A 23,617-nucleotide genomic window follows, 5' to 3' on the forward strand; every position below is an offset into this window, starting at 1 on the left:
TGGCCCTGGAATAGAAATGTTTCGCATTTTCGTAGTGTGGTCGCGAGAAGGAGAATTCGAAATACAATCTCCAGGCTGAAAAATCAAACAAAGTTGTAAAGTCTTGTGACGGAGGAAGAGGTTAGTTCAGCTACTCCTCCGATCTTTATTATAAGACTCTATTTGACTTTTTATTTGATCCTAATTATAAGACTCCAATCCATTTTGTCTCTTATATTTATGTATTTTTTTCCAAGATAATCCTTCTAATAATGATAGTTTTAGCCAATATACTTAATTAGTAAGAATATTTTAGGAATGACAACACTTATTTATTATAAATAACCAACTTAACTTATTTCTTTAATCTCCTCAAATAAGTCAATTGGGTCTTATAATTAGGACCGGAGGAGTATTAAACATATGAAGCCTGATTTCTACATGTGAAATGACTGTTATATATATTGTGCCTGTTTGGCAACACTTATTTGGAGCTTATAAGTAGCTTATAAGCTCTATAAGCTCTATAAGCTCGATTGACAAAAGTAGGGTTTGTTTGGATCAGCTTTTTTGCAATCGGGCTTTTGTCTGAAAAGCTACAATAAGCTATAAGCTAAAATTAACAGCTTATGGCTTATAGCTTATGGCTTATGGCTTTTGAAATATGGAGAGAGAAAAAATTAAGAAATTTATTACTTCTTTTGGTTCTTATTATAAGCCTCAAATAACTAATTTGTAGATAATAAAAAATCAATTAAAATTAGTTGAAAGTAATGAATAAGTTAGAAATATATTTTATTTTTAAATATGCTCCTAAAAATATACTTTATTTTTTCATGTTTCACTTTATATTTAAAATATTTTTTATGACTTCTTCATATTAAATTATTGTAATTTCATTGTATTATGTGAAATTATTTTTTTAATCATATTTCATTATTTATTAAAACTCATGCTCATTTTGGTAATTTTTCAGCCAAAATTACTTTTACTCAGCTATAATCCAAACAAGCTTTTTCCAATCTCATTTTTGTAAACTAGCTTGTCTGAACTCCAATCCAAACACAATTCAGCTTATCCAATTTAACTTTTACCAACTTCACTTTTCCATAAGCTACTTTTTCTATAAGCTGCTTTTCCAATCGCTGATCCAAACGGACCCATTAATTTTTTATCTCTAAAATTGAGCCTCGTTCTAGTTCTAAGCTCTCAGATTTCAAATTTATTATTTTAATAATTTGAATTTAGACCATCTTAAAATACTAGTCTTTAAAAATTTAACAGTGTTAAAATTTGCTAAAACATTATAAACGCCGTTAAAGTAAAATTTTAGACTTATTAAATGATACCTAGTGAATAACAGGTCCAAAACAAAAAAAGTCTTCAATATCAACACATGAAAAATGATTATATAAAGAGAATAAATTTTCAAAATGCAACACAGTGAATAGCTTATCAAGTGAACAGTGAGGAAAATAACAGTATTTTGGGGACCTATTTTTTTAGCTTTGCTATTCACATAAGATCCAGCTAGATATTATATAATAAATCCATATCACCATTTCAATGTTGTTTATGAAATTTTAGCATATTTTAACTATTACAATTTAAAAGATAACGCTTTAAGACAAATTAAATTTTAATGACTAAAAATATGGATTTAAAATTTGAAGGACCAAAATCAAAATAGACCTAAATTTCAAGGACAAAAAATTATATAAACCCAATAATAAAATATGGAGAAAAATTGAAATATGAAACATATGTTTTTTTAATATATTTAAAGACGTATTAATATATATTGTTTACAGTATGATTAATATATTGTAAACAATATATATTAATAATGTCATTGATAAGTCTTTAATGGTTTCTTTGTTTAAAGATGGTAATCTATTTTTATTTCTTACGAATAAAATCTCTCACGAATCATATTTATTTTTGCTAAAATGTGCATAATCTATTTATATCTAAGATAAGATTTTTAACAAGTTAAATCATTGAAGAGAACAGTAGTATTTATTTCTTTGACTTCGTGTAAGATTACATTACCTCATATTTAATTGTTGCATGTTAAAATTCTGCCTTTGTTCACATACACATAATCTATTAGCAAACTTTCTTTAATGTTCATTTAAATCTAACGTGCTTATAAGTGATGAATCTCAAAGATAGTCCTGAATAAAATAAAATTTAAAACAGATCATATTACCCTTCAACACAGCTTATTTTTACTTTGGCTTCTTTAATTGTCTCATTTTCTTTTCCCTCTCCTATATTTTAATATTAATTATTGGATCATAATTTCAACAAATTCTTTTTTAAATATTAAATTTAAACCAAAAGTTCATGCTAATGAAATAAATTAATAGCTGCTTTTGTTTTTTACTCCATAAACGCAACCAATTGTAATATTAATATAATAATTATAATTAAAAATATAAAAATTTAATTATAATCATCAATCAATAAATCAAATTCTGGCCAAAAAAAATCAACAAATCAATAAATAATAAAAATTATTACTACTACTACTACTATTATTATTATTATTATTATTATTTCTCCTGAGCATCCCGCCCGTGCCATAACAGGCAGGAGGCATATCCCGCGACAGATAAAATAAGATGCCAAAAATTGCGGCAACGAGATAGTGCCACGTGGGAGACTACATGGCGACCAGGCATCGCATCTTGGAGCGACCCAGAAGCCCCTATCGCCTATGGCGGTCCTTCTTCGCCAGCATCATCGTCACCCTCCTCTTCTCCTCCTTCCCTCCTCATCATCGTCACCTTAATATTGCACTCTGCTCATCACTCTTCCGTTTTCTTCTTTTAAATTCTTTTTTGTTGATTTCCACCTCTTTGCTCTGCCAGATCAGCAGCTTGGATTCCCCATCTCCAAATGATCAGCTGTAGTACGAGAATTAGAGAGCAGAGCTGCGAATGTTCATGGAAGTGGTGAAATAGATTCCATTGATTAACCTTTTTTGACTTGGGCATTTTTGAATTTAGGTCTCCGGGTATTATCGAATTGGCCCATTCAGGTGCCTGTTAATATGCCTCCCCGGCGATTTGAGTAGTCTGCTCGCCGAAATTTTATTTTGGATTTGTACTTTGGGTTTGGATTATTGTTATCATTATTTTGGTTTCGTTCCCTTTAAATTTTTTATCTTTATATGTATTTGTTGGCATTCTCTGTCCCTATTCAAACCTGTGGTCATTCTCGGGAAATGTGATGGCTTTCCATATCTTCCACGACGTTCACAAGTGAAAATTTACGTATCCGATAAAGTCGAGCAATAGATCGGGCTAGCACTTTCGTGTTCTAGCTTGTATTGGTGAAACTTGCAAGCTGTATATTACCAGTTGTGTTCACGTTTAATGAAGGATTTCAATGCTTAAGCGAGGCAGAACTGAATTGATCGACGACAAATTGTAATGGATAGCTCTACTGTAATTCGACCTTCTACACCCGGTTCTGGTTCTGCACCGAATCCGGCGCCTGCTTGCAATGATGATAGCCAGCGGGTTAAATTCTTATGTAGCTTTCTCGGAAATATAATGCCCCGTCCCCAAGATGGGAAGCTTCGCTATGTTGGTGGAGAGACGCGAATTGTGAGTGTTCCACGAGATATTGGTTATGAGGAGTTGATGAGTAAGATGAGGGAGCTGTATGATGGGACTGCAGTCTTAAAGTACCAGCAGCCTGATGAAGATCTTGATGCCCTCGTCTCTGTTGTGAATGACGATGATGTGGTTAATATGATGGAAGAGTATGACAAATTGGGTTCAAGTGATGGATTCACTAGGCTCAGAATATTTTTGTTCTCACAATCTGAACAAGATGTTTCACATTTCATTGATGGGGATGAGAGGGATACTGAGAGAAGGTATGTTGATGCATTGAATAATTTAAACGATGCTTCGGATTTCAGGAAGCAGCAACACGGTGAGTTTCCTGTGCTTGGTTCGGTTGAGGATTTACATGTAGCTGATCAGTTCTTTAATCCAATCAATGTGGATGGTGGCCTTCATAGCCAGAGAAGTGGTGAGGTGCCCATGACACATTTTAACTTGCATCATCCCACATTACCTCACATTGGATCAGGGCAACACCAGCAACCTATATCCCAGAGGTATAGTGACATAGATGCACCATGGAGTCCTGCATATTACTCTCCTAGGCATCATGGTCACCATGACTCTAGATCAGTGGTAGAATTTCCATCTTCTCCTTCTTCTGCAAGGTATCAGATGCCATTTGCAGAGATACCAGATAAATGCCTTGATAGAATGCCAGAAGAATATGCTCGGCACCAGGTAAATCACCATCCTGTGTATGACAATCAACCACAATATGCTGATAATGTTGTGTGGTATCCAACTGGACCTGCATCTAGTGAGAAGTCAGGTTTTCCTGGCAATATTATTCATGGCCCTCATGTTGTTGATGGGAATAGTATTTGTGAGCACTGTCGGATGAATTTTCAGAGGAGTCAATCTCATTTTGAGCATCCAAATATTAATAATGGACTTCCACTGGGGGCTAATCCATGTGCAGAATGCCACTCAAACAGGGATACTTTTATAATGAATGCAGATTCAAAGTTGCATCCTGTTATGTATCCTAATGAGCCAAATAATGATCACAGGCCTGCTTATAATGATACTCAAAATCATGAGAGATTTTGGGCTTTGCCGCATCAAACAAATAATCGGGCTGAGGAAGCAAAGAGCCACGTTTCTGGATCAGGAAGATTGAATGATCATTATGTTCTTGATGGTTCTGGCATAAATTTCTCTCTTGGGCAAGGCAGTGTGGCTGATGGACATCATTTGGCTTCAAATTACGTTCACCAAAGAGCTGGACCTGAATTGGGGCCTGAACTGTTTCACGATCAAGCTGTGGCTACTACAGCCCATCCACAAATTCCTCCTTTGGAAGAGCGCAGTGTGCGGTATGGGAACCCACCTCCTTATGGAGCTGATAGTCATTACCCTGTGACCCATGGACATGTTCCTGGGCTTGCTTTCTGGAGAAATACTCCGGCTCCACTTCGCATTGGACCATCTAATGAGGCATCTAGTCCGCCTCAGCAGTTAAATGGTGTGGTAAATGCAGGAATAAGGGGAGAGGGGAGTCCAAGAATTTACGTTGGAGCTGATAATCAAAGTCCTTGGGTTGATTCCTCACACAAAATGCCGGGTCATGATGGATTGCCCATTACAGAATTCCCTTATGCTCATGCTGTGAAGTTCAACCCAAGGACTCTTGGTCAAGAAAATCAACACCCAGTTGCTGTGGACACCATTCATCCCCCCCAGGACATTAATGTCGGCATTCGATTGGAACCAGTGCAGCTACCAAAATCACCTTTTAATATGGCTCACAACAAAGAGGTTTCAAACAATGGTACTCGTATATCTGAAGCAATGGGTTCGCTTAGTTTGCATGGTGAAGATAAAGGGGCAGAAAATGCAGACAAGGTTGAGAACTCTCATGCTCAGAGTATATCTTTTTCAGAGCAAAACAAAATACCTGAGAGTAATAGTGAAGCTGCTGCTTCTGTTGAGTCTAAAAATGCAAAATCAAAACCTGTTGAAGAATGTGGTGGTGATGTGAAACTAGCAGATGGGGATCTAACTGCTCCTGAAGATTCCAAGCACCTAGCTAATCAATTCAGTTTCTTACCTGAGTTGATTGCTTCTGTAAAAAAGGCTGCATTGGAAGGAGCTGAAGAGGTGAAAGCTAGAGCTAAGGCGCACACCACTTCTCAGAGTCACAATTCAGCAATCAAAGAGGAAACAGCAAATGAAGGAGAGACAGGGGTAAAGATAGCAAATGTGTTTTCTTCTATTTAGAGATTGGTGTGGTAAAGGTTGACTTATGCTGTCTCCTAATGTCAGTTTCCCTATCTGCAATGTAGAATGCTCATGGTGATTTAGAGTTGGACTCTGATAATGACAATGTGGATACTTCTAAAATTGAACCTACAAAAGCTGAGGCGGAAGCTATTGCTAGAGGACTGCAGGTTTTTGTGCTAATACTAATTGAGTCTACGATTTTCTAATCTCGTCAATTTCTCTTAGGTCTTTGTTGGCTTTATTTTTACCGCATGACTTTTGTTTGATGCGGGTATGCTGATTCCTTTTCCAGACAATTAAAAATGATGATTTGGAAGAGATCCGTGAACTAGGTTCAGGAACTTATGGGGCTGTCTATCACGGGAAATGGAAAGGTTCTGATGTGGCAATTAAGAGGATAAAAGCTAGCTGTTTTGCTGGAAGGCCCTCAGAAAGAGAAAGATTGGTAATATCTTTATTCAGTTCATTTTCCTTTTTTTTTTAACTATTCATCACAAACTGATATTCATCATCTCTTCTCTTTTGCATGCCATGAAATGTTTGACCCCTGGCCCTGAAGCTTATTGATGTCTTAAATGTTATCTTGTATTACATGATGGGTCTTATCAATAGGAAGAAATTTTTGATACCCAGAAGTAATTTAATAAGTTATAATTATTGAATTTGCTTTGTCTGCTTGGAAAAAATCCAATTGAGAAGGTCGTCTATCCCATGGTCCCGGTCAGTGTCACTGTTTTTGTTCTATATAAGCAATGTTTATAACAATGTTTAATTTATCTGATTTTTCCCAAGTATAACAATGTTTAGAGAAAAAGCGAATAGTGGAACATATACAAGTATATGCAGGTACTATTATTTATATTGCAACAATTTAGTAGAGCCAACTATTTATAGCTATTTCTCTTCTGTGGTCACAGATTGCAGATTTCTGGAAAGAGGCATTGATACTCAGTTCACTTCATCACCCAAACGTTGTGTCCTTCTATGGTATTGTCCGTGATGGTCCTGATGGTTCTTTAGCAACTGTGACAGAGTTCATGATTAATGGATCCCTGAAACAGTTCTTGCATAAGAAAGATAGGTAATTCAATAATGAGCTCACTCTTGATCAATCTTCTATCATCCCTGCCTCTCAGGAATGTGTGCCATATCTGTAAGTTATTACTTATTGGTTACATTATATTCATGTCCTTTATGTGTAAGTAATTCAACAGAACTATAGATCGTCGTAAGAGGCTCATTATAGCTATGGATGCGGCATTTGGGATGGAGTATTTGCATGGAAAGAACATTGTGCATTTTGATTTGAAATGTGAGAATCTACTGGTCAACATGAGAGATCCGCAGCGGCCTGTCTGCAAGGTAAACATAACTTTTATCGCACAACTCAACTTTTAGGTAGTTAATACTGAACTTTCCAAAATTATCCTTTTGTAATGAAGTAGCTGATTCAATTCTCTCTGTACAACTTTTTTCCTGTTCCAAAAGATATTGCTTTGGACGTCGTAAATTTGATGGAATTCATATATTTCTGTTCAGATTGGTGATTTGGGTTTATCAAAGGTAAAACAGCACACACTAGTATCTGGAGGGGTGCGGGGTACTTTGCCATGGATGGCACCTGAACTCCTAAGTGGGAAAAGCAATATGGTGTCAGAGAAGGTATTACTTGCATTTATGTTCGTCTGTACGTTGTTGGTATTTTTTCATCTTTTCCACACGATCTTGTTGGTTCTATTTTTGCCTGTGTTGTAGATTGATGTTTATTCATTCGGGATTGTCATGTGGGAATTGCTCACTGGGGATGAACCCTATGCTGATATGCATTGTGCTTCAATAATAGGTGAGCGCCAAGTAAGAGCTAAAATGCTTGTGCCATTTGTTTTGCTACATGATATGCTTTCATTTTTATGTTCGAATTGTTTCTCTCACATTAGAATTTAGAATATCAGTTTGTAGTCCTTGTTGAAAACGTGCTATTAATATTGATGTCTTAGGACATAGAACACTTAGAAGTTGTTCCATTGTAATGCAAGGGATTTGTTTTCAACAAGATTTGTGGTTTTGTACAGTGTTAGCAGTTTCTCCTATAGATTTCAAATCATGTTACCACGAGTTCAGTCTTCTTTCACGTGCGAAAGATGGTTTTTGTGTTTAGTATTACTGTGGGCAGTTAAGATGGGGTTAAGACAATTCCTGTTCTTAATATTCTTCAGGTAGTAGTTAAGGCTAGACTGCCTTGGAAAATCGGATTAATACATGATATTCTAACCTATTTCTTAATTTCCTCCTCTTTGTTATGCATGAGCTTCCCAATCTAGTGACAGTAAAGCTGGAAATGAAGTGAGGTTTGAGTATAAACATGGCTTTTATGTTACTTAGGGAGATGTCAGGCTTGAAGTAGATCGTTACTTTAACAGGCAATATCGTGAATTATCAGCATGATATGAGTTCGTGTATTGCTGATGTTATATTGGTAATTTAAATGGTCCATTATTGAGCTCTAGTGTTTTGCTTGAGCTGCATTCAATGTTTATGCAATTCATATGTGATTAATGTCTCATTTGGTTTGATTATGTGAAAGGGGATTACATGTAATCTTGATGTAAAAGGTTGATTCAGATGTTTGGTTGAATTTATGTAATGTAAAGAAAATTACATGTTGTAATGTTGTTTCTCTTAAGTACATGCATCAGGATTATACTGTTTAAATGAGAATTACAATATGTGGAAATCCTGAGAATGGACATTATTCGCCCTTACCTCCTCCATAGTCCTCTCCACTACTTGACCACCCATTCACCGCTGCCATCCGTAAAAATGAATTTTTATTATGTTAATTTAATAAAATATAAATAAATGTCAAACCAAACAAACCTGTAATCTTTTTAGCATTTCATTGTGTTCCCACTAATTCCACGAACGAAATGACAAGGAACTGGCTTTTCTAAACTGGGATAGACTGGATTGGCCTCTATAAAATTTGTGGGTTTACATCTACCACGAGGGTGCAGGTATTCTGTACGCCGATGTATGAATTGAGCTTGCATGTTTGATGGACGAGAGTATGATGGTTGATTACCTTTCAATACTTCAGATATAACCTGTGTTCTCATCTTCGTGTGTCCATTGCTCCAAATGCATTAGGTCTATTCTGGCTTTTAGAAATCTGGACTACATACATTGTCTTTGATTTGCAGGGGGTATTGTGAACAACACATTACGTCCCCAAATCCCGACGTGGTGTGATCCTGAGTGGAAGTCTCTAATGGAAAGTTGCTGGGCTTCTGATCCAGCAGAGAGGCCATCCTTCTCAGAAATCTCAAAGAAGCTAAGGAGTATGGCTGCGCAAATGAATGTGAAGTAGTCTCAGTTGATCTCAATACGCTCAGTAGCCCTTCATGCATTATACGCAGCGTGGAAGTGAGAATGGATAAGGGTGAAGCATGATTTGATCAATTCAGGGGACCCTTCTTAGCTTAGCTTGAAGAGATGGAAAAACCAACCCAAATTTTTTTAAGAAAAGAAAGAGAAAAATAGAAATGGGAGGGGGAGGAAGGGACGGTTTAGCATGTGAATTGGCTCTGGGAGCTGTATAAATAAAGGTCATTTTTATGACGACCTGCTTCTTTTTATGTTCAGCATGGAACATGCAATTAATTATAATGAACTCTTTTCACCTAGCCAGTATTTCAGCGTCTTCATGGCCATGGCTTTGCTTGCCAGATGGAAACACTACAGTTCTCTGGAAGAGAAGACTTTGTGCTTGGGAAGGAAAACGCTTGTACATACATACAGATTGAGAAGTTTCTTTGAAAGTATTCAAATCCTATTGGGATTTATAGGCCAGGAAAAAAGGTCCATTCCAAATAAGTTTTAGTTATAAAGCAATAAAAGCATTATCAGCAAGGAATACATTGAATCCATGTTTTCTGGCGGGTTCTGTTTAATCCTATGTCATTTGAGTCAATCCATTGGAACTTTGTTAGTAGTTTGGTTACAAGATTTTGTGGAAGCTACAAATTCAACGCCTCGTTGACTTTATCATTAAGCTAATGTCTGGCCACTGATAATGCAGCTATAATTAATTTTTCATATGGGGATTTTAATGGTTTCTTATTTAGCAGTTCATGAAAGATGCTATCCAATTGGATAAAACCACCAACTCTGTCCTGTAGTACTAGCAGAAAATCCACAAGGTCAAATTCTGTGACACAATCATCATCTGCTCTTTGGGAGCTTCTCTACTCTCTCAAGAATTGGAAACTTGTACGCTGCACCTAACACACGAGTGGACCGTTGGTATTAAAAGTCAAAGTAGTCTCGTGCCTGTTGAGTCCTTACGAGTGTCTATAATCACCAATAGCAGCATTTCCCACATAAGAGTGGTTTAAGATTTGGGCACTTGCACAGAACTGTTGAGAAACAATATAAATCACATAATGATATAATTTCATTAAATTGTCCCTATGAGATGTTTGTTTTATCTCAAAAATTGCAGAGTACCCTTTGAATGAGTTATCAAATAAACGTTAAATCTAGTTGGGTTTTTTTTTTCTTTTTTTGGACTAGTTGATGCCATAAACTACACATTAATTACTTGTTAAGAGGAAAATTGAAAACAAATATCTAATTTTGCATTGAATTTGTAGACAGTTAAAGTGGGACACAAAAATTCTACTAAAATGACACTTGAAATATAAGATTGAGGTAGTACATAACTTGGGATTAAAATAAGAAATGTTTACACAAATAACTAGCATCAAGTTGTTGAGGGTAGCTTTAAGGTGTCAATAATTATATGTACATTGACACATTGTTAAAAAAAAAAAAATTGGGATGTGATTTAGGTCAAATGGCCGGTGGGTGCTGGACTTGTATGGGTTCGTTGACAGTATTGTTTAAAACAAGTACTACACAAGTAGTGATTAATTAGAAGTTTGACATTTGACATTAATTTTGGAGGGTGACTTTAGGCGAAAGTAAAGACCAATTTGAGGTCATTTAATTATTTGAATACATAATAGTATAGCAAGTAGCAGCTTAATTGCTTTTATATTTATCAGTGACACGTATTAGTTGGAGCGATGCAATTAGTCATTAGAGTGTTGCTGAGGAAGAACTAATAATTTGATTTGAGCATTGGGTAATATATAAATGGCCTTCAATTATATCAATTAGATTATCCTTTATATAATAGACTAAGCATCTTTTCAATCCTACTGACGACAGAAGCAACAGTACGATGATCTTTTTGCAGAATCTCCCGTTTCTTTTATATTAATACATAGTGTAATAGTTTAATCTACAGCTTTTATCCATGCTTATCTCAATCTGTATATATAAATACAAGATATATAAAAATATGTACAAGTACTATTTTTTAGTCTCAAAATTAATTGAATCTCTATATATAAGAAATAGGATGCCTTTTTTGGTTGAAAAAAGGGTCTTTTGACAACATATCTTTATTAGAAAAAAACAAAAATTTAAAATTTATGTTGCTGAAATCAAATTTAAATAATCTAATCAACATTTTATTTAAAAAACATAACCTAGTGTTCTCTTATTTAGTCGAGAGATTTGATTAGATCCTAAAATATTCTTATTAATTTTACTTTAGATATCCTTCTATTAGAAGTATTGTTCGGTGTTAAATGTGAGTATCTCTTTCAGAAAAGACTCTAACCTTAATTTGTAAAATGATATGAGAAACTAATATTTCTGCTAAACTCAAATCACGTTGGTTTTTCTTGCTCTCTTTTAAAATGAAGAAATGCCAGATACCGATAATTACTTCTTCCACATTAATCATAAATGTTTTGTGTATAATTCGATCCTTATCTTCGTACAGGGACTGCTTTCACCGGCTCTGCTTTATAATTGTCGGGTCCTTCCGATGACGAAATATTGCACTGTCTTTTCACCTCATTTTATTTATTGTTTTTTTTTTCCGAAGAAGAAAAGGGCATTATATATTACTACTATGTGCATAATGTGAAATGTACTAAATGTGAAGATTCCAGGTTAAGGAGAAAGACAAGCAGAAGCATACCTTCTTCGTCTTCAATATCTGAGCCTCCATTTGATGATTAAGTAGGATATTAAATTATTAATTAATGTTTACAAAATGGAAAAGTTAAGAGTGCTTTTTGAAAATTTGATTGCTTGCTTTTGTTACGTTTCTGTGTAGGGCACAGTTCTAGAAATCTTCCCTTTCTCCCACTTAATTAAGAATTGCCCTACCTCATTTATTAATTCATTTATGAAACCAAGGTCAATGAGTGATTCATATGCTTCTTCTCAGAAAGTTTGAGTGACGAAGGCATCTGTATATTCTATATCAAGTGGGATTTTTTTCTCTTTATTTTTTCTTGCTTGACTTTTTTTTCATATTTCATCGTTTCAATAGTCTTACAGCATCATCATGTAAGCGCACATCTTGTTAAAATTAAAGATGACCTCACAGAAAAAATTGAACTCCTGAACCACTTGATATTTGATAATGACGAAAACTATGACATTATGTCAATGATGATCCAGGAGGGCCATCTCAAAAGGTTAAATTAAGGAAAAACGGAAAAAGAATCTTGTGGTAATTAACGTTGATTAGGGATTTAATTCCAAATTCTCATAGAGTAGTGAGTTCTTTTAGTGTTCAACTGTATCACCAATATGAGTGGCCATTGTAGATAAAATAGTTTTTTTCAAGGACTCTTTTTTTTTTTGGCCGAATGAAAGAGATAGTGTTAATCCTCAAGCCTCAAACCATATATTACTTACTGCCTTAATATAAGAACTTGATAATTAATTTGTAAAAATTAAAAAAATTATAGTTAAGTTAGTTATTTATAATAAATAGATGTAGTCTTCTTAAAATATCCCTATCAATCATGTGCATCGAAATTATTTTTTCATGAAAATTTTTTAATATGTATAATAGCTATAAGGATTACTTAGGAGCATAAATATCAAAAACAAAATATATTGAAGTTTTATATTTAAAATCAAATTAAAACTATAACTAACTCTTATATTAAAAATGGAGAGACAGTAAAACTTATCCACCATCGTCTTTATGCATATATATCAATATAAATCTACATACAAAGTCATATTGTTCACAAAGTAGTTTCAAAATGGGTACAGTGCATGCACTATTGTTGTTGTCAATTGTAAATCAGAAGTTAAAGCTGGGTGATGTAAGATTCATAGGTTAAAAGTCTAACATAGACTTTTTGCCGTTTATAATTTGACATCATTCTGTGTTATCCATCTGTTTACTTGAACACTTTATTTCAACAATGAGTTGTCCTATACAGCCTTGATTCTTATAGGCCGGTTAAAAGGTGCTCGAGTCAAATGAACATAAATTTTTTCCCACAAGAAATATCAATTTTTTTTAGAAAAAACAATATATTTTTTGGCTATCACATACTAGAGTGGTTGGAATATTCATACAAACTTTACCTGCACGGTCACATATCGGTTCCATTTGAATTAATTAGAGATAAGCTGCTAATATATCATAGACATGTAAGAGAATAAGACACGGCGCATTATTAATTTTAGTTAAAATATATGTAGTAATTTTGTTATGGCTCACCAAAACTTTTTCCTATATGAAAAAAAGATCTTTACGATAGCATAATATGTTAAGACTGAGAAAAAGAGTTCATTTTATTCATGACAAAAAATGTTTGGTCCTCAACCAAAAAAAAAACGCATGATAAGAATTTTTGTTATATTTTGCCATAAATTTTTGTCGCAAATTTCATTTCTTTTTTTTAAATGTAGTACTTGGTAAGAATTTTCCTCAATAAAAGGAAAAAGAAATGCCATGGTCTCATTAATGGGGACAAAATTACAACTCATACAAAGCACCAGTTTTTCCCCTTCTCACGAATCCATTTTTACTTAATTAGCTTCCTAGGTGTGTGTGTATTCCTTGAAATATCAAAGCTAGCTAGGATTGGTTTCAACCACAATGGAACATCTAGTCTATAGGAGAGGACACGATACAAAAAAAGAGGTTCCTTTTGATCCACGTACTTGGATGAAATTGTGAATTATTCTTCTGGTTATTAATATAGGACTTAATTGCAAAGTCGATCTTGGTCTTAAATATAAAAATTATTTTTCATATTTGTTAATTTTTTCCTTATTTATCCGCATTGATACTCTCTTAACCATAAGAAAGAGAGGATATTAAAAAAGATAATTATGGTGTTTTTTTAAAAAAATAAATCATATTTCTTATAATTAAACAATTTACCTAACTTTTTTAATCTAATCAAATTAGTTCAATATACTTTATATTAAGTATCGGATCAGTAATACATGAAATCAAACTCTTGAATGGACCTACTGCGAAAAAACATCCATATTCCTTTAAGGAAAAGAAAGAAGGAAATTATTGTCCATTTGCATGCATTAATATATGCATATGCAAAAGATGGACCGAACTAATCCAAAAAGGAAGCGGATATGGAATTAAATATAATGAATAATTAATTAATAGGTATTAGAGCTGATGAGGTGTAACGTATGACTTTTTCTAGTTTGTCTTTATTTTGAGAGTCACATGTATCATTCTCTCCCCTTATAAATGCTGTGGTCTTCGCCTTTTCTCACAGAAATCAAGACAGTTCATATCTCTCAAAAAACGATCAGAGAGAGAGAGAGAGAGAGAGAGAGAGAATCAGGAAGATAATTACAAGATTGATTATCAGATTGATAATGGGTCGAGCTCCTTGCTGTGACAAAGCCAACGTGAAGAGAGGACCTTGGTCTCCAGAAGAGGATGCCATACTCAAAGCTTATATCGATAAACATGGAACTGGAGGCAACTGGATTGCTCTTCCTCAAAAAATTGGTATCTATATATGCTATTCACTACTCACTCTCTATTCTATCTCAAAAAGTCGATGGAACTTGCATCGATCTTTCATTTCACCAATATCTCTAATCAGTACTAGTTTTTACTTATTAATTAACCTGATAATGTGTAATTGATCGATCTTCTGATGTGGGTAAAATCTAAATATATGTATATATATATATGTTTCACAGGGCTGAAGAGGTGTGGGAAAAGTTGCAGACTAAGATGGTTAAACTACCTGAGGCCAAACATCAAGCATGGTAGTTTCACAGAAGAAGAAGACAACATCATTAGCAGCCTTTACATTAGCATTGGCAGCAGGTATGTATTACTTTTTCTCCTTTCCCCGCACATTCCCGTTTGTCTTTTTTCTTTGTCTCTAGAATCTCTGTTAGTTCCTTTAATCTAACAGTTCTTTTTACTTTTACCTCATTAATTAACAAGTCAAGGTGCAAATTTACTCTAAAAGTTTTCATTAAGGAATGCTGACTACCCAAAAGTTCTTTTTGATACAAATTTATCCTGGAAATTTAAAATCGTAACAATATTGCCTCCTATTATTAAAAATATTAACTGTCAATATCACTATTTTAACAGTTAATATTAGTTTTTCAATGGTAAGAGACAACATTGCTATAATTCTAAACTTAGAGAGTAAATTTGCACAAAAAAATTTCTTGATATCCAGTTATGCTGTAAATTTGCAACTTATTTAACCATATTATCTTTGGAGGAAAGACAGACTTGAGAATGAATGAAATATATAAGAAAGGTTATATATATATATAGGCTTTGAGTTATAGGTTACTATCTAAATTATCACAAGCTGAGACTTTCTCATTTCATCCACACCAAACCCATGGAAATTTGATTTATTGTTGTGGATAGAAATTGAAGAGCCGTTTGATGTTCATGACCTATGTGTTACAGGTGGTCCATTATTGCGGCTCAGCTTCCTGGAAGAACAGACAACGACATCAAGAATTATTGGAACACAAGGCTGAAGAAGAAACTACTTGGTAGGCGCAAAAAAGAAAACAGTACAGATCAGGACAACTCTAATAATTCTGATCATCACACCCTCAGCAACTCGGCTCTCGAAAGGCTTCAACTTCACATGCAACTTCAAAACCCTAATTTCTCTTTCTACAACAATCCTTCCCTCTGGCCTAAGTTGCACCCTCTCCAACAAAAAGTCATCTGCAACACCCTGCAATCCCTGAACCATACCTCCGATTTCACAACCATGCCAGAGAAAGATAATAATGAACTTTACAAACCAGCTTCTGCGAATTATACTACGGATCATGATGATGCAGTTCAACCAGAAGGCGTAAAGATCATCAAACCGGAGAGTTCAGGTCCAGCAACCGGTAATAGTCCGGCGGACATGGGCCGGATTGATCAGTTTGATATGGGAATGGATCAAGTTTCTGCATTGCAAACTGAGCTTGATGACATTCTCATGAGTGGTTATGTGACATCACAGCAGAAAAAGCAGGAGAACCAAGGAGGTGAATATGGTTTTTTCGGAGAGATCATGAGTAGTGGTTCATCGAAGGACAATTTGAGCTGGTGGTCCAATGATTTTGATGCCGGCAGATCAGCATCCTCGAACTCTTGGGATTCAACTACTACCACCAGCACTCCTCAAATTCTTCAGCCAGAAGATCAGGGAATGTTTCAAGATTATGACCTAGGTTACATTTTGTAGTCAAAGAAGAGAAGATACCAAAAATTCTTAGCTAGAGGTACGCTTCTTGAATCTAAGATTAGTAGGAGGAGTCAATGAATTAAGCTATCTTATTGGGTATGTCAAGTGATGGATATTGACGCGCTATAGATAGGCTCATTAGATTTTAACAAGTTCATTGACTCCTCTTACTGATCTTATATATACAAGAAGTGTATGTAAGAATTTATCAGGAATCTCTCTCTGAGGGTAAATTGTTGTATAATGGGTCACAAAATGAGTTAAGATCTGAGGAATCTAGTAGCTAGAAGGATGCTGTAAAAAATGTTGAATAAATCAACCTCTTGTATTTAGTAGAAACTCCTTAGTTGAAAACTAAATGATGTTTCTTGTCATTCTTTTTTCTTTTTTCTTTTTTTGAAGATTCAGTAATCGTTTCCATGAATTTCATCCGAGTGTGTGTGAGGGACTTTATATGTATCTCATAATAGTTGTTTGGATTTGGGGTACTGATAAATTATTACCAGTGTTATGAAGGGCAAACCATATATTAAGTTGTGTATTGGAATGGGTTAACTGTATTTAAGTCAATGATTACTTACCCAGCGACAACAACCCATTACGTTAGTTTAGGGTTTGATCTTGGTGTGCATGTCTTTATTGTATTAAATAAAAAACTGTTTTTTAATAAAATCTGATATAATCATAGTATGTTAGACATCATTCAATAGTTAGATAAAATGATATTTATAAAATTAAAAAACATATAAATATAGCATTCTGTTAATAACTCAACTACAAAAATGTGAGTGTGTATTTTGATCATGTGTATGCTTTATAAGGTGGATTTAATTATTTGTGGTTTCTTGGGTTTTGAGTCTTTGGGTAGCGTCCAATCTCCATTACGTGATAGGATCAAGCGACCGGGGACTTAATCTCCTCTCAATGCTTCGAATTGATCAGCACCATAATAAAAGCGAACGGGCCAATTGTGAATTGATTATTTACGATTTCGGGGAGATATATATTGATTGAAACTTGGAGGCAAAATTTTAAAAAAAGAAATGCTTTTATGGAGGGGAAACTAGTTTCAGTGCTCATCATATTTGAATCGTTTATATCTGATTTAATCTGTTCAGATTTAAAATATTTAATAATTATTTTTAAATGAAAAACTATTTTTTTTGAAATAATGATAATTAAGAAATTATCTTTATTTTAGATTTTATACATATTAAAATAATTATTTTGAACGAATGAAAATAAAAAAAGAATCAAATTCAGACTATTCAAATGAGATATAAAAAATCTAAATTCAATGAGTTTAGAATGCTTGTTGTTGCAACGGGCAAGGGGAAATTTTGCTAATCCCTCCGCAGGGCCAGTGATAACGGATGAGATCAATCTGATATTGTTTTTGTGAGCTGTGGTGATTTGCGGCGAATACAAAACCGTCCTTGTTAGGTGGAAAGAGTCCGATAAAGCCCACTTTACTCTCCAAAAGCCCAATAAGAGAAGGCCGCAGCCCATTAAAATGACTCTAATTATCACATGAATCGTTTAGCGGTGTCAAGGAAAAATGGAATTGTTCAGCCTTCAGCGAGTCAGCGCCCATCCTTTGCCAATTGCCCCCAAACCAATACTTTTGATTAAAATCAATTTTGAGATGACAAACCAAGGTTCAAATTTCTTAGTACATGATAATATCTCAAATAAAATTGCTTTTAATAGGAGGATATTTATGCATAACAGGAAAAAAAACATTTATGAGATTATCAAACATATATGTTTTTCATAAGCAGCCTTCGCATGCTTCATGTATTAGATTAATAAGTGTTAGGTGAGACGGAACTTACAAAATTGAATTATAAACACGAATGATTTAAAAATAAGGTGTTTGGACACACTATTAGAAAGTGTAACCGAAAGCATGTACTACCTCTAGTCTTTGATAATATTAAAAAAATTAGTTAAGTTAATTATTTATAATAAATATGTGCTATTTTTTTTAAATATTCTTGTTAATTATATGTATTGAAACAACTCTTACAATCACTATAGAGATTATATGAGGGTAAAATAGATAAATATAGGAGATAAAGTAGATTAAGATTTTATATTTATAATCAAATGAATCTCTAAATAGTTCTTATAGCCAAGATCAGAGGTAGTAGCTTATAAGAAAATCATGGATTTTGATTTACAAATTGATTCGGGCTTATATTTATACTAGCTTATAAAATACCACTCTATTTCTAGTTATCAGTCACTTGTATTCTAAGCCCATAAACTAAGAAATACAGTAAATTTAAATTACTCCTCCGGTCCTTATTATAAGACCCAATTTGACTTTTTATTTGGTCCTAATTATAAGACCCAATCCATTTTCTCTCTTATATTTATATTTTTTTCCAAGATAATCCTTCTAATAATGATAGTTTTAGCCATATACTTAATTAGCAAGGATATTTTAGGAATAACAACACTTATTTATTATAAATAACCAACTTAACTTACTTCCTTAATCTCCTCAAATAAGTCAATTGGGTCTTATAATTAGGACCGGAGGAGTATTATTTTTTCACATTTGTCCTCATTAAAAAATGCATTTAAAATATGTTTCTCACCTATCCACTTTCTCTCTTTCTACATTTATGAAGTTGATAGGAGCAAAATTAGAAAAAGTTCATCAGTTATCCTACAAATAACTTATATTTAGAAACAAGTTTTTTTTCCCTTATAAGTGACTTATAAATAGGAATAAAATAGTAACTACGTTTTGGATTTATAATTGATTTCGGTACTTAATTATAGGGGTTTAGTAACTTGTGAGGTAACTATGATTTTGGATTTATAATTGATTTCAGCATGCATATGTATGTGTAAGTAGAGCTTAGTCGAATTCAAATTTTTCAGCGAGGGAGAAGATCAAATTAGCTCTGACTCACAAGCATAGAAACGCACCGGCACTCGATCGGGGGCAAAAAGCGCGGTGCAGCTGTGGTTAGAACGCCAAGATCTTTTGAAATCTATTGGGGGGGGGGGGGGGGAAGGTGACAACTTCCATAACATAACGACAAAATAATCAAAATCTTAACAATTTGATGCAATTCTGTAACATTTCTTGTGGTTACTTGGCATAAGAAGCGTGGCAAATGATTAAAGCCCTTCAGGGAATAAAGAGGAAATATAATGTGAGATGGGGTCTGTATTTAATTTGCAATTAAGGGATGAAAATCAAGACTGTATATATAGAAGTTGTCAGGTGATAACAAAGGCAAACACGAACTAATTAATGAGTAGAAATATACTTCCCTTGCCTAACACAAGCACAAGACATGAATGAGCACTGTGCTTCCGATCTCTCTGAGATGCTTTTGATGGTTTCGATGAAGAACTGATGAAGAATCCCTTGATGTGATGATCAGTTTTGATGTGGTTCCAATGAAGAACTGAAGAATCCCGTTATGTGAGTTTTGGCCGAGGAGATCAGAGGGCGGTTCAAGCAACTATAGGAAGATATAAAGGAAAGTAATCGATCATTTTATACGTGATGAGAGATGTTAGATGTTTTAAATCACTTTTACGTTTAAATTTCTTCCCCATTCTCTCTTAATTTATCACTCAAATTATATATATTGTGTACATTGGTTAAGCAAGAAGCAAAGGGTTGCAATTGATGCGTCCTGTTTCAGTTGAGTAGAGTCAAAGCTCTCAAAAAGAAACCATAAGAGAATACGAAAAGCTGATGATGATTATCGTTTTTTAAGGCTGAAAAAGTGGCCTTCTCATGATCCTCACGTCGGCCTTCCACGAGAGCCACCCCAGTTACCACCCACAAAAACTGCTCCTCACGACTTATACAATAATTTATTGCACAAATCAAACTCGTCTCTTCTTTTTGAAAACGTAATCTTTTTAGTTCCCAGCGCAGAACCGTCAGGAAAACTATTAAGTCAATTAATCTGGTTACTTCATAGTCAAGTCTGGCGTGAATGATGCTTAACCCTCTTATTCTATATAACTTGTTCTTCAATATGCACATTTGCCTAATTTACGAAAAGTTGACCAACACACCCACGTGTCAACGCATGAATATGCATGCACCCCCACTTTTAGGTTCTACTCCACCACCTTTAAACCCTCCTTCGTTTAATTTCTTCATATCAGGGCAAAATCAAATCAGAATTCGTCTCTCAAAGCTCAAATTAAAACTCCCCTGTTATGTCAAACCCCATTTATTTTATATGTTATTTACTACCACGAAGCTGCCCCGCGTAGCTCTATTTTAAGGTTTCATATATAGCTTTGTAAGAAATTGTTTCAGATCTTATAAGAAGTCAAAAGGGGTTCTCCCATAAGCACGAAAATGAACACGATCTCGTGCGTAGAACCCAAGATACTCTGGAATTTATTAGTATCGTTATTTGACGAGACGCATCTCAGAGCAGCACAAACTTCGATCTTGCTGTGCTCAAATTAAATCAAAAGAATCGTATCTTTTGCGGTTCGATCGATCTCCAACTTCTTCTCATGAGCATTATGAAGCCTTCCAAGTCAGAAAAAGGGCGCTTCATCATCCTCTGCTTCTTCTTCATCATCTCCCTCTGTATCTATGCCTCCATTAATGAAGCTCGATTCGATGGCCTGTTAAGATTCACTCGTGGCTGTGATGCAGCGAATAATTCTTCTTCTTCTTCCTCCTCCGAGTCTCTTACTGCCGTTTCTGCTTCTTCCTCTTCCGACGGCGGCGATGACATTCGAATTCTCATCGGTATCCTCACGCTTCCCGACCAGTACCTCAAGCGGCATTTCCTCCGTCTAGTCTACGGCATACAATCTGTGGAAGGCGCGAAAATTGATGTCAGGTTTGTCTTCTGCAACCTGACAAAAGAAGACCAGAAAACTCTGGTAGCTTTAGAAATCATGCGACACGACGACATCATAATCCTCAACTGCCCAGAAAATATGAACAAAGGCAAAACGCTAACGTACTTCTCGAGTCTCCCTGAGCTCTTCAACGACACCGACCGACCATACCCTCCGTACCACTATGTCATGAAAGCCGACGACGACACGTACTTGAGACTCCCAAACTTGGTGGAATCTCTGAAACCGTTGCCGAGGGAAGATCTGTACTACGGGTATGTGATTCCTTGCCGGAGCATGGACCCGTTCGTGCATTACATGTCGGGGATGGGATATCTGGTGTCGTGGGACATAGCGGAGTGGATAAGGGAGTCGGATATTCCGAGGAAGCATTTCGAGGGGCCGGAGGATAAGGTGTTCGGAGAGTGGATGAGGGAGGGACGGCGAGGGAAGAACAGGTTCAATGGGAAGTGGTCGATGTACAATTATCCGGAGCCGCCGACGACCTGCACCCACGAGCTGTGGCCGGACACAATCGCCGTCCATTTGCTGAAGAATCAGGAGAAGTGGATCAAAACGCTCAAGTACTTCAATGTTACAGATAGTATGAAGCCTTCAAAGTTGTATCATATACCTTAGGCTGATTAATTTTCTAGCAGAGTTTCGTTAATTTTGACCATTTTGTTGATTTGTTTATTTTTACAGAAAACATAAAATAAAAAAGGTTGACTGTATCTATGGTCTGTAATCTCTGCTTCTGTGCTGAACCATATCAGAAAAGGGTCAGGGATGATAAAGACATGAAATTATGAACGCAGGGGAGGGTGTATTGATCCCAACAGGCACTCCCATATAAGGATTTTATACTGCGCTCGTTAAAGTGGGGATAGACGAAAGAAGGAGAGGTTTAGTGGCCTGATTTCGAGCTTATATCTCACATTTATGCCTGTTGTATAAGATCACTAGAATTATACTTCCAACTCTTGGGCTAAATAATCAGTATATATATTAAAAAATTAATTAAATTACTTATTTGTAAAAAACATGTGTTTATTTTCAAATACAATTTAATCATTTGTATTAGAAACTACTGTGATTAGTAAAACTTCTAACATATGGAATTAATAAGATAATTTGAAGAAAAATTATAAATTTGAGAGTCTAATCAAATTGAGGTTTTGCATTCATGGTCAAAACAAAATTTTTTAACTAATTCTTATATTTATGATTAAAAAAATTACTTTATTGGCTACTTTGAGTTCATTGATTGATTGCTTTTATAGCGTAATGGTATTTGTTCATTTTTAAATCATTATGTTATCTTAATATATATATTAATAAAAGATTTAAATTTCATTACAATAGGAAAGAAATAGAAGAAGCACTAAGAATAATATAGTTAGAGAAAAATATAAAACATGATCAACAAGACAACTAAAGTCAAAGAACTAATTAATTAATTGACCTACATTTTCGATAATCGGATGGATACGTGTAAGAATGCTTTTGAAGACACAATAAACCTTTGAAAGGGCTATCTTAATATAATGAACCTCCATGCTTAATGTCATTCTCAGATAGTATTGTTTTAGGATTTATTTGTATCTGCTTATCTTAAGTATTTATAAGTATTTTTATGTAAATTTAAACAAATTTTTTTACATACTTACTTTATATTTTATAAATTATGATTAAAAAGTTGTTTTTGAAAGCTTCTACCACAATCTCAAATAGGGGCTTATTAGTGTTGATCACTTGGATGCCTATTTTCATACCTACGGTTAGAAAATTTTTACGACATGGCGTTATTGTTGAATTTTTCAAGCAATAGCTAAATTATGCAGCTTTTCCTTATGTAAAAACATATACAACTGATTTAGAAATTTTTAAAAAATCCCTTGTTAGTCCAAAATTAGTTTTAGCGAAAATAGCTTCACATTCGTTATCATTTAATTTTACAGTTAAACTTTTTGCTCATATTGTTTATAGTTCACATGGTTATATGTATGTCTATGTTTAATAATTGGATCAAATATGTTGGCAAAAATAAAGGGATTAAATAAAAACCCTTTTTGTTTTTATTTTAGAAAAAGGCTGGGAATAATTATACACTTTTTTGCTGCCTTTTGTTTTCATGTAATCTTTCAACTTCTTTATTTTGAACAAGCTGGCAAAAAAAAAAAAAAATCATCTTGAACAAAAGCAAAACTTGTCATTGGTCCGTGATTAAGCCTAGTCACCTCGTGTGACACAATCATCCACTCATCACGCTGCCACAGTGGTGCGGCTTCGGGGTCCGCTCTTTTGACCTGCGCCTCTCCTTTTTGG

General features: G+C 34.5%; 3 protein-coding genes across 3 annotated transcripts; all 3 read left to right on the forward strand.

Annotated features, from left to right (window-relative positions):
- Positions 1 to 2,663: 2,663 nt before the first annotated feature.
- On the forward strand, positions 2,664 to 9,772 carry LOC114730716 (uncharacterized). Its single transcript, XM_028917822.1, has 8 exons — positions 2,664 to 5,810; positions 5,909 to 6,013; positions 6,139 to 6,291; positions 6,764 to 6,927; positions 7,061 to 7,208; positions 7,386 to 7,508; positions 7,602 to 7,689; positions 9,047 to 9,772. Exons 1-8 carry the CDS (start codon positions 3,420 to 3,422, stop codon positions 9,211 to 9,213), a joined length of 3,339 nt encoding a protein of 1,112 aa, XP_028773655.1. The 5' UTR covers positions 2,664 to 3,419; the 3' UTR covers positions 9,214 to 9,772.
- Positions 9,773 to 14,505: 4,733 nt separating this feature from the next.
- On the forward strand, positions 14,506 to 16,935 carry LOC114730790 (transcription factor MYB36). Its single transcript, XM_028917901.1, has 3 exons — positions 14,506 to 14,721; positions 14,919 to 15,048; positions 15,658 to 16,935. Exons 1-3 carry the CDS (start codon positions 14,586 to 14,588, stop codon positions 16,439 to 16,441), a joined length of 1,050 nt encoding a protein of 349 aa, XP_028773734.1. The 5' UTR covers positions 14,506 to 14,585; the 3' UTR covers positions 16,442 to 16,935.
- A 3,801-nt stretch (positions 16,936 to 20,736) lies between these two features.
- LOC114730791 (beta-1,3-galactosyltransferase pvg3) lies at positions 20,737 to 22,121 on the forward strand. The gene has a single exon (XM_028917902.1). The coding sequence runs from the start codon at positions 20,954 to 20,956 to the stop codon at positions 21,926 to 21,928; it is 975 nt and encodes a 324-aa protein (XP_028773735.1). The 5' UTR covers positions 20,737 to 20,953; the 3' UTR covers positions 21,929 to 22,121.
- The last annotated feature ends 1,496 nt before the right edge of the window (positions 22,122 to 23,617 follow it).

The sequence above is a fragment of the Neltuma alba genome, unplaced genomic scaffold (assembly GCF_004799145.2).
Source record: "Neltuma alba isolate B1F8T4 unplaced genomic scaffold, ASM479914v2 tig00012763_pilon, whole genome shotgun sequence".
Lineage (NCBI taxonomy): Eukaryota > Viridiplantae > Streptophyta > Magnoliopsida > Fabales > Fabaceae > Neltuma > Neltuma alba.